At 45.7% G+C, this 12,368-nt stretch overlaps 1 protein-coding gene across 1 annotated transcript in view; it reads right to left on the bottom strand.

The window, feature by feature from the left end:
• Positions 1–11,304, bottom strand: part of TMEM163 (transmembrane protein 163) — a 211,502-nt gene extending 200,198 nt beyond the window's left edge. The window contains exons 1-2 of the mRNA XM_033112420.1: positions 9,973–11,304; positions 4,527–4,646 (exon numbers count right to left, since the gene is read on the bottom strand). Coding sequence (XP_032968311.1) covers positions 4,527–4,646; positions 9,973–10,168 — 316 coding nt within the window. The 5' untranslated portion in view covers positions 10,169–11,304. The remainder of the gene's footprint in view (positions 1–4,526; positions 4,647–9,972) is intronic.
• Positions 11,305–12,368: the final 1,064 nt, after the last annotated feature.

Genomic DNA, 12,368 nt, shown 5'->3' with positions numbered 1-12,368 from the left:
ATGTACAACAATCTACATTTATTCAATTACAGTCATGTCATCTTCTTCTGGAACATCGTCATAGAGTACTAAATGCATCCATCTGGCTGAGATCTTAACTGGGGCTTATTTTCGGAGTAGGTCTTATTTTTGGGGAAACACGGTATTACCTATTGGTTACCGGCCATTGGGAGTGGGGTGAGGTCTTTTAGAGCAGGAGCTCACTTGAACTTCGACTGATGTCAATGCCAGTAAATTCCTCTCTCCACTGTAAACTCTTGCTCATTCATCTTCTCTTGGCCAGTGCTCGCAGGTGGACAGACTCACATATTGTGGTTCGTCAACAGTATCTACACAAAACTTTTGATGAAATTTATTCCCAAGAAATTTTTTTATAAGAAATATTTTCCTTCCACCTACCTAAGAAAAAAGGTTTTTTTAAACATCTCTCAGTTAATTCATTTAACAATCTTGAGTACTGTATGCTCTTCCTGCCCCCAGAGATGGCAAACCATCCAGCTGTGGCAAGAAGACATGAAGATAAATGTGGTCTCCTCTTCACCACGATTACCACCTCCACTGCCAACATACACACACACACACACACACACACTCCAAATGAGACAGGTTAGCTGGCATGTTGTTAGCCAGACAGGAAGGTTCCTGGTGGGATAAACAAAAGGCAGCCATATCCTGAAACACCTGGTTCTAGAATGACTCCTTCACTCCAGGACAAAGATATGAGAATGCGCCTTGAAGTTAATAAATTATCGCATAAATCCCTTTTAGCCGGACAAAGGAGCAGATCTGATACATAGGAATGGGTTCGCTAATCCCATTACGGTGGGCAAACAGGACAAACCTGATAGACGAATTCCATTAGGAGGCGCCAGCCCCCTTCTCTAAGCAGGCAAGGGAAGATATAAATACTAGAGCCTTTGCTCTCATTCCAATAGCTGCAACTCTTTTCTCTTTACTTTTAATAAACTGTCCTGTTTCACAACTCCTTGCCTCTCCTTGGTCTGTGCTTCCATTCTTCGGTCTCACGAGACACAATCCTGGCACAAAGAAAATATTCATACATCACAAAGACTTCTCTGCCATCTCAAACATCACATGTGGTAATTCCATAGCGATTCTCTTTAAAAAAAAATATGAGTCAAACTGACCAATTTATTGGATAGAACAGACTACTCCATTTCATCCCACCTTTCTGTCAACCACCACCTTGGAGAAGATGACTGACTGGGTCTCCTTCTGACACTTCTGAAGCATACAATTTTCCTTTAGATCATAATTTAAACATAACTTCAAAAGTCAGTTTATATTGCTTAATCCTTATTTTCTTTCCATTCAAAACTATGAAAAGTATTTCATAAAAGTGTGTCGACATGTAAATGATGCTCTAGAAAGGATTTTAAATATTTCATATTACAAATACATATAGGAAACTAAAGGGTAAAACCAACAATCCTAACAACACAACCAGAGACCACCCCAAGGATTTAAAATATGAAACACACACACACACACACACACACACACACACACACACACAAAATAAAGCTACTCTATATACCGTGTGTCCCTGAAAATAAGACCTAGCCAGACAATCAGCTCTAATGCGTCTTTTGGAGCAAAAGTTAATATAAGATATGGTCTTATATTATATTATATTACATAAGACCCGGTCCTATAGTAAAATAAAACCCAGTATTATATTATATTATATTATATTATATTATATTATATTATATTTATTATATTGTATTATATTATATTACATTACATTATATTATATTACATAAGACCCGGTCTTATAGTAAAATAAGTAAAATATAATATAACGTATTATATTATAATGTATTGTAATGTAATATAGTAAAATAAGACCGGGTCTTATGTTAATTTTTGCTCTAAAAGACACATTAGAGCTGATTGTCTGGCTAGGTCTTACTTTCGGGGAAACACGGTAGTTACAGTGGGGGAATATAGTACACCTACATTTTTTGGTTTAATTAAACCAAAACAAGTTGAAAGCAACTTGGGAACAAAATGAATGCATTACCAAAAACAACTAAGATCATGATATCACATGCCAATGTCAACATTGTATAGTCAAGAAGTTAGAGGATTTGACTTAAACACCATGGGCACAAAAGGGGCCACATACCAAAACTGATAAGCTCAGGGGAGGCCTGAACAGCGGGCCCTACAAACTCAGAGACTGAAAGTAACCACACTGGATGGTCTGAACATAAAAATTCCTAACTGAAAGACAGTCGTGGTGGATAGGTAGGCTTGTCCTAGACCTGTAGCTTTCTTGACAAAAGTCCATCTTTACGCCTTACGTGAGCCTACTATATTTTTGCATCGAAGATATCCTTTGAAATATCAAAGTAATCTCCTTTTCCAGACCCCTTAGGACACAACCTCCCACTAGAGCAGGAGATCACAGAACCCCTCACTGTTATCTTGTTGCCCACATACCATTACTTGTTAACTATCCTGTACTCAGCAATGTAAAACAAGTGTGTGCCTCAGTTTTACTTTTTATCCAGTCTCAGAGATTTCCCTGCTTTGTTTTCTCCCACTCCCTCAATCTACCACCAATGGATTTCATGTAACCACCCCCCACCATGTCTCCTCTGATTCTAATGTACAAAATAAACTGTAAAACTGCCCTTCCAGGAGCATTTTCTGAATCTGTTGAGATTTCGCTTCCTGGCAATTGTCAGTTTGGCTTAAATAAACTCTTATCAGTTTGGCTCAAATAAACTCTTATAAGACTTCTTCTTAGGCTGGACATTCTTTTGTCAACCACACTTACTACAATAAAGGGGTAAAATCATTTTAAAAAGAAAAAAAAAACCCTTTCACAAAGCACCATTCTAATTCTACATGCATCATGCAACAGTCTTTTCCTATTAAAGGAAGGAGAACAAAATTTTCAAGATAACCCAACTGATCAGGTATAACAAATGAAATGAAAATTTCCTCATAATTTTTCCCTATTTTGAGATTAAATACACCAAATGTAACATTATTCTCCCAAAGGAAAGACTTGCTCGATATTTCTTCACATTCAAATCCCCCATTCAAACACCCACATGATAAAGGAGCAACAGCTCTATTAGGCACACAGGGACACATCTGAGTGACTGCTGTGCAGTTTGTGAATCACCTCCCTTCATCTCATTCCTCTTTCCTTACATATGTAAATTATGGTGTCTGATGCGGAACCGACAACAGCCACCACAACCAAATTATCCTCCAGGGACATCAATCGGGCTTGTTATTCTTGTTTCAGCATTAAAAAAAAAAAAAAAAAAAAAAAGGAGGAGGAGGAAAGAGGAAGGAGCAGCTATTTTCAGGAATTAGAATTCCTCTTGATTAGATTTCTGGCTCACTGGTAAATGTTGATACCCTGAAATGCATTACCCTCTGCAACTAAATATTTGGCTTTTTTTGAGAGCCAAGATGTGGTACCACTTTTCTAATATAAATTGCTTCAAGTAATACATGCCCAGTTTTGCCTGGAGCATTTGGTCAAATTCTAATATGCCCTCTTGGGAGACAACACCAACTTCCAGCAGCAGACCTAACCGAAGAGTAGAATTTTAAACAACACACACAGAGCCTTATCTTCCAGCACACCATCCTTTTTTCTCCTACTCTGAGGGTTGTCATATGAGACACTTTGTGTATGATACTTATCACAATATGCTCATAGATTTTCTGTTAAGGTAATAAACTAATCACAAAATACATTCCTCTTCCCCTGACCCCCGCATTAAAACACACACACACACACCACCACCACCACCACCACCACCATGGTTTCTACCAAGGTTGAGCTGAAGCTGAATGCCATTGCGAAAGCTTATGAATCGCTGCACGATTAATAAGAATAAATTGCACATGTACATTTCTATAGGCTGCAAATGTTAGCGGAGAAATCGCATGTCATACGGCTTCCTAACTCCAAACAAGATTATCCATAGGCAGAAAGTGTTCAATTGTCTTAGTTCTTCTTGATTTAATAAATGGTTTTGTTTCTGTGGCCACTGAAAACTTGAGAGAGGACCCTCTCATTTTTCTCTCATAAAAACATGTGCTGTGATTTTTTTTCAAACCTCACAGATACAATCAGGGAAAAGGAGAGGGTGTACCACAATACTGCACTTGTCTGGTTGCATTAGGCTCAAAATACGAATCTCACGAATACGTATTTGTCACATGTCAGCCTAAGCTGAAGGCATCCACCAGGAGAATATTTTCACTACTCCACTGGCAGCTGGAATCTACTTCCACAAACCCACATACCGATGAGAGACAAGGCTCTCCATTTGTTCATCTTAACCACCGCTTCCCTCTGCAGAGGAAAGAAGCCATTTTACTAATTTATAAGTACCCTGACTATCCAACCATCTTAAAAAATTTCATCATCAATAATAGTCAACTAAAAGCAAAAGTGCACCCCACAGGAGTCAGAATGAAACAGGCAACCCCAGCACATATCGATCAGCAAGATTCCGGATACTCACTAAAGGCGGCCACCGCCAGAGCCAGTGTCACAATAATGGAGAACCAGGAGACCCACAACGCCTTCTTTCTGTAGTTCTGAGCTTCGTGAGGTTTTAGACGAGTGCTGCTTTCTAGTAAGCCTGACAAAAACAAGGAGAAAAGGAAGTTAGATGTTTCCTTATTAAGAAACCCACAGCCAGAGCTACACTTTCTTATCCAAGGGTTGCAAACTGACAGCCCGTGGGCCACGATGTGTTTTAACAAGTAGGAGAGTTCACATGGAAACCAGGCTTTCTGGCATCTCTTGAAAGATCAGAGTCTCTGGCAATATCTGGCATAGTTCCTGCAGGGTAACAGCAGCTGTCTTCTTTATAGGGACCCTGCAGACCCCACCACTCCCTGACCTGCCATATTACCCCAGCCACCCCCCCTGCCCCTGTGGTAACTTGCTCGGCTCATACAGGTGCTGCTCCTTCTAACAAGGCCCTTTAGGTAGGAAAACAGCACCAACAGCCCACATTTAGTTGGCCATTCAGACTCCTCAGCTGTGGACATTGATTTGCATTGATCCAACTGCACAGTCCCAACTGGTAGGCTGGATTGCGCCTGAAGCAATAAGTCATGGAATACAAATGCCCTCATTTCTCCCTCACTGACAATTGGAGAAGGACCATGTCTCTTTAACCACCACCATCACCAGCAGCCACCTGACCTAAATTACATGCCAGTTTTCTTCACTCCTGTTTCTGCTCTATCGTATCTGTCCCTTTGTACCAAGAATGTTAAAAAATTCTCAGAATATTCAAGTGGAGTAAAACTGCTAATACTGGAGGTAGCTTTCCAAATAGGCCATGTGTAAGAAAGGTTTGATTTTTGTCTCCTGTTCTTTCAACATTGAGAGTCCTTGACAAAAACAGAAATTCATGACTCCAAGGCAATGCCCAAGCTCCAACTGCCTTGGGTGGAAAACTAAAACATCTTCAGTAAGATCCCGATTTATTTATTTTTCTTCTCCTTTGAAAATAGATCACATATGGCATCCTTTGTTGCATGGAGAACCAAATCCTCAGTCAAGCATTCTACATAAAAGGAGCTTATGACACCATCCCTGGCTAAACAACCCATCCTATACCTTTCGCAGGTAGAGCAGCTTGATCACAACAACTCCAAATAATGAAGAAATTGGTAGTCGAAGCTTAGGCACCATTTGTAAAATACTGTACAGTGTGTGACATGTTACACCTACGAATCATGTAAAAGGCGTCATCCCATTAGACCAACTAGGCACCACGCCAAGCCTCTGGTTGCCAAAAACTGTGTCCTGTTCAAAAATTATAACAAGGACCCTGTTAAAACTTCTCAGTTCCATTTACTGCCCAGACTCAAGCATCCCGAACAAGTCCTGAGCAAAGCAAGAGGAAATATCGAGAAGGTTGCTTAGTGAGTCCAGTTCGTAGCTCAGAGATTTTTAAATAATTGAAACCTGTAGACTTACATAGGATCAAAAGACAGATGAGATTGCTAAAGGCTGATATAAACACCATCTCTATCATCTCACTAAAAATCTCCCCCAAATATTCCTTAAGAAATGCACTTGGATGGAAAACAGCAAAGCCTCTCTTGTCGAATTCTACTCAAGGTACAAGGGATTTCCAATTAAAATCCCTTTGTCTACTTCTTTCTGTCCCTTTGTCTACATCTTCCCTAGCTGCCGAAAAACACCCCCATTCTAATTTTCAAATGCAATCACCCTTGTGTCCAATTAAAACCACAACCTAGAATGAGCAGGTCCCACACACTCCTAATAATGTATTTCCCTTTTCCCAAATGATGTAAAAATCTTCCTTTCATCTTGGCCAATTGATTTTCAGCAGAACTGAAGCTGTAACGTTTAAGCCGTAACTCAAATAAGGAGTTCATTTGCTAGGTATTTTGACAGCAACAATCTCAAGAGGTTTATCCACTGGGGGTAAAAACAGGCTCCTTTCAGAAGCAGATTTAATTTTCTAAGAGAAAGGCAATGGTCTGCGTTTTCTATTCTGCCACATGGCATTTTCCTTCCAAAGTCATCCTCCCAACACTATGACTGAGCCACACAAACCAATCTACACACCTCACCCCGCAGTGGGCCAGCACTCCTCTGGGAGAGATGGGAATGACGGCCCATATGGGCTGGACTGCCCTGCTAAGGAGACACGTGGTCCTCTCAACACAATAGGACTGGTGGATCTTCCCCAGATCTGATCGTTTGTGTGCCTCCCCCATGAGATTTTTTTTAAATTCAAAGACTGGAGTAAATGCAATGGGGAAGACAGTCCAAGAACAGAGAAACTTTCCCATTTCTATTCAACTTTCATTTCCTACTAGTTTTCCTTTCCAAAAATATAGCCAATCCCAAGAATGGAACCTTCCATTCCTCAAAGGGAAGTGGAGTCCAATTACCAACAAAGACCCAGCTCAAAAATGAATGGTCTGCTGCACAAGGTGCTTCTCTACCTCTGCTCCCATATTGGTGCATACACACTTGCAAGCCACAGAGATGTGAGAACTTCTGAAGTTTTCAGGAAGCTGTGCTTCAAAGGTAGAAAAAAGGCAGCACAGAAGCTAAGGCAGGCCACAGATTTGCACACAGGGCTGGGTCATTCCTATTGGAATGACCTCCACATTCAAATTTCTAATCTCATTCAGATTTCACACATTTGTAATTTGGGTCAGGCAATAATAAGCAAAAGGGTTGTATTAGGAACCGGCTTAAACCTTATTATTTGAGGGGGATGCAAATATATACAGGGACGTTGAGGGCCTCAGTCACTTGCATGCTAGCATGAACTAGTTCTGATTGCTTTCTCCTATAGAGTCAGTCATGCTTGGATTCTCTGAAGGAAGGGGAATAGTCATTTGAGGGGAAGGTAGCGGGAAATGCTGAAGCATGGTACATTCAAGGCTAGGCGAGGCCCTACGGCGGGGGGCAGAATAATGGGAAAACACTTGTGGAGAGAAGAGTACGTATTAAAAGGGAGAGGATGGAAATGCCCACGACAAATCTGGCCTATTTTGTGTGTGTTTAGTCCCTAAAGGTCTCGGACCACAGAGCTCTTGCTCCCTGAACTATGAGGCTCAGCCAAATGGCAGTGCAGTATCGACATGAGCTAGATAGGTTTTGGGAACCAGCTCACATCACTTCTAAGGGGAAAAATACCTCCAAATTCCCAAAACACTAGATTATAAAGCAAGATAGACACAGGTTCCACCAGGGTCCTGATAGCTCAGAAGGAAGTTAAGACAAGAGAGAAAGCCAAATATAGGTACACATCCAGGGTACTCACCCCACACACCCCCTATAGGTACTTAGGCCTTAGAAGCAAGCAAGCCAAGCATGATGAGGAGATGCACTGCAGGCAACTGCTGAAGCTTCTTTCTCCCCAAGTCTTCTCACCACCAGGAAGAAGGCAACAGCAATCGAACCATTCCCGAGGGATACAATAATCAATATTGGAAAGATGGGGCCCCATAAGAAAAAGCACAAAATATTATAATAAACCTCCCCAGGTAACCTGATTTATTTAATAAAGATGACTCATTTATCACTAACTCTTTGCTGGCAGGAATAGGTCAAACAAAAGAATGTCACACTGACTTTCAGCGATGCCTGCCACCAGGCAGTGGGTTCTTTGGGAGACAGGGTTTATCCTAACAGAGGCTCTCTGTGGTATACAATGCTTTCGCACAGTAACAGTTTATGAAACAGTGAATGCTTTTATGCTATAATATAATGGAAAATGAAATTCTGTAGACCAGTGAAAAATAACCTTAAGAATGAATTCAGATGGGCTTTTTACACTTGAGCACGAGCTACAAAATGATGCTAAATATGAACTCACCCTAGTACTTTTTTTTCCTCCTATCATTTTGTGGGGTGGGGAGAAATAGGCCAGCTTTTACAGATGACCTGCAATGCTACAAAAATAAGCTCAGCTCAGAGTTCCGTCTTTTCTTCAACACCAAATTTGTAAATGTGAGTTGCAGAGGGAAAGATCATTAACACTACCTATAATAAAACCGATAGCCCTTGTTGGGTGCTTGTGATGTCAGCAAGCCAGTTATGTGAGAATAGGAGGAGAAACTGCAACGTAGGTGCGGAACTCGTTGCAACTGGAGCGGCTCCAGTTCTCGCCGAGCTCCCTGCCGATTCTCCATTCTCGGGGAATTGCCGTTTCCATGTCATTCTATTTCACAGGCTACAGTTTAAAATTTCTAAGAGGAAAGAGATCGTGCATCAGCACACTAAACCGGAATAAAAATGTACAGGAGATACTAAGAATAGGACAGAAACCTGCTAAGACTAAACTATAAAAATCCGCCACAGCCAACAAAAAAATAAGGCTTCCAAGAAAAGGGGGTGGAGGTGGCAATGTGCCGGCTCCCCTTGAAGGGCCTGGCTGCAAGAATCCCGCTTCGGCCACTAACCGGTTTTAGCAGAATCAGTCTTTCTCTCTGAGCGGATCGATTTGGATTTAGATTTGGATTCAGCAAGAAGCAGGAAAAGGTATAGACGTGGCCCAGAACAAGGCTCCGAGCCTAACGGAAACGAGAGAGGGAGGCAAAGAGGGGTGTAGGAGGAGGAGAGACACGGGAATGAACAGGGGGAGTCTCTCCCATTTCGTGCGCGCAACTCAAAGGCGGCATAGCTGTCGGTCGGAAAGGGTTTGGTCCTGGAAGGGTTTGGCCTCCCAGGAAAAAGACCTGGTTCCAGGTCTTTGCAAGGTTTCCAGGCCAGTGTCTTGGGAACGATTCTGAAGGGGGTGGACACGTGCGCTCCAGGAACCACCAGTTTCAGTGGCATTCATCCAGAGGATGGTGGCCCAAACCCAAGTGTGCCAGTCCTCTGCCCCCATCACCAGACAGCAGGGCAGCGACCCACGGTAAACTGGGTCCCCGTAAATTAGAGTCGGGGGCCGCCCGAATTCCCGTCGCAGATGCGGCCAGCGGCCGCCTAGGAACCCCTCCAGGCTAACCCCGCAGAGCCAAGTTCTCCGGGAAGCTGGTGGAGGTCGGAGTTCGGGGGAAAAGGACGCACAGAGCTCAGGTCTCTCCGAATCGAGCGCGGCCCGCAGTCCCCCGGGAGCGCTCGGCTCCGAAAGCAAAACACCGCCTCCCTCAAACTTTTGCAGTGGGCGCCGGAGGGGTCAGGGACTGGCCGAGAGGAGGGCGCGGGACCCTGAGGGCTTCCCCAGGAGGCAGCGGGTTCTCGGGTTCCGGGGAAGGAGCGGCTGCCGAGGCGGCGCCAGCCGCGGGAGGTGGGGCTGCCGCTTTCTGCTTTCCGCTTCTTTGCTGGGAAGTCCCGGCTCCGCTCCCCGAGCGCCCGGCGTCCCGCCCGGAGTGGGAAGAGGCTGGCTCCTCACCGCGCACACCCGGCCGGGGGAAGGGGCCGGACCCGGGGAAACGGCCCCGGCGGGGCGCGCTCACCTCGATCTTCCAGACCGTCGCTGAACTGGCCGCTCTGGCTGATCCGCAGCTGTTGCCCCTCCTCGGGATGCAGCGGTTCCTGCGCTGGGGAGCTCAGCGGACCCGGGGTGGCGGCCAAGGGCGCGTGGCCCCGAGGCGGTGGCGGGACTGCGGGGCCCGGAGGGCTGCGGCGCTCGCTGCCCGCGGCCGGCTCCATGGCGCGGGACAGCAGATCGCAGCGGCGACAACGAGCACAACCGAGACTCGAGTCAGAAGTGCGAGGCGCTGCGGCTCGCAGCGGGCGAAGGGACGGACGGACAGCGCGGAGAGGGAGGGAGTGAGGGCGCGGCGGAGCGGAGGTGCGCCGGCTGCTGGGGGGCGGGGGTGTCGAGGAGCCGTGCGACTCGTGCGGCTGGTGGCAGAGGCTGGGGCCGCACTGTCGCCGCCGCGCTCCGCCTCCGGGGGCAGGTGCGGGCGTCAGGGACCCGCCCCGAGGCCCCAGCGCCGGAGCCCGAGCAAGGAAATCAGTGTGGAGGGAGGGATCCGGTGGGGTCAGACGCCTGGAGGCTCCCGGAAACTACTGGGGACGCGGGGCGGCTCGGGCAGGGCCTTGTGAGGGTGGGAGAGGAGACCTGCCCCACCCACGCTGCGCGATGGTTCCCAGAGGGGAACCCTCTCGAATCCGATTTCCTCTGCCGTCCGGGAAGCCAGCGGCGGCACTCGAGCAAGAGAGCGGACAGCGCCCTAATTTGGCATCTTTCTCCTCTGGAGCTTGCCAGGCTTTAGAGGCTGTGCAGAGCCTCCGCCCGAGCTGCCATCCCACCGCGCATCCCGGGAAAACGATGTTCACTTGCCCCCACGCCCATCCGTCCCGGGCCTTTTTCTAGGCGCTTTGATTGCCATCCCAGTTTTTCTCTCCAGCGCCAACTTAAGGGGACCGGGTACCTTGGGACCACTGGGTGCTCTAGAAGATGTTTGGTCCCCACTGCGAGTATCCCTGGGCCTTTGTCCCAGCTAGTCCCCCACGAGCTCGTTATTTCCCCTCTGAGCATTCAGGTCTCGCCGGTTCCTCAGGACTCGGATCGAAGCTTCCCCTGGGTGTCCGGGCGCGGCCCACTTTCCTCATCTGAGACCTCGCGGAGCTCGTACCCTTGCGCGGTCCAGCTGGTCTCCGCAGCGAGGTGGCAACCTGGCCGGTGCTGGAGCCCACGCCCGCTCTCGAGCAACCCCGAGAGGTGCAGAGTCGGACCGGCCATTTATCAGATTCAGCTTGATTTTAATGGTATCAATCCAAACTGCAGAGTGTAGCTTTCATTTTTAAATGGAAATTTAACTTTTAGATTTTTGTCATTAAATTTAATGAGCTCTGAAATGCCAATTCCTTCATTTAAAGCCTGCCTACTTTTGGGGTGGGGGCACCCTGGTTATTGGGTCTGTTTTTTGTTGTTTTTGTGGAATAAACCAGTTTCCTTTCTCATTCTCTCTTTGCCTGCGATTGAAATCGGAGTGGGATTGAAATGCCTTTGTGTTGCATTGGAAACATCACTAGAAATGGGAAGCGGGTCTCATGTTGTGTTGCTGAGGTGGAACGAGGTCTGACTTGACCTTGGCCAACTCACTTTACCTTTTTGACCACTACGTAATTTCTTTAACTACGAACTGAAAGAGATGGACTCGGTCATTTCAAAGGCCCCTTCTTGCTAGGAAAACGGGGTGGAAGTGAGGGAGGAAAGTAAGAAAGAACGGAAAAAAAGAAAAATGCTGTGATTAGTTGGATTAAAAAAAAAAAGAAAAGAAAAATTCTACCTCCCATTCTTTGGGCCGTCCTCCCCTGAGGTACACAAACCTTCAGATATTTGCAGACACACACACCTCCTTGCTCTCTCCCACACAGACTTTTTTCCTTCAGCTTTTCCCATTTGATCCCTCTGTCAATGGCTATCAAACATTAGAATCACCTGGGGAATTTAAGGACGAAAATACCCAGGGCTCTGCCACTGCTAGAGATCACATATCATAGGTGATTCGATTGGTCTGGTCTGGGACCCAAGCATCAGCATTTTTTTCCAGCTCCCCAGCCTTTCTAAAATCATTTAGGACGCTTTTGCTTATTTATTTATTAAAATGTTGGCGGCTTCTCTTTGCTCTTTGCGATTGTGATTTAGTAGATCTAGATGGGAATCTTCCTTTGAAACACACACACACACACACACACACACACACACACACACATAAAGGTCTGTGTTCTCTCAAAGGAGCAAGTATCACTGTTCTTTCCTCTGGTTCCTCAATTAGTTCTCTAGTCCAGCACATCCAGACGTGAAAGTGCAGATGAACACCAGGATTCTCGTTAAAATGCAGATTCTGACTCAGTATATCTGGGTGAGAGGCTGAGATTTCTAACAAACCTCCAGGTG

Source organism: Rhinolophus ferrumequinum, chromosome 8 (assembly GCF_004115265.2).
Source record: "Rhinolophus ferrumequinum isolate MPI-CBG mRhiFer1 chromosome 8, mRhiFer1_v1.p, whole genome shotgun sequence".
Classification (NCBI taxonomy): domain Eukaryota; kingdom Metazoa; phylum Chordata; class Mammalia; order Chiroptera; family Rhinolophidae; genus Rhinolophus; species Rhinolophus ferrumequinum.
Note: the sequence above shows the minus strand (reverse complement) of the source record. Positions and strands in the feature narration are given on the sequence as shown.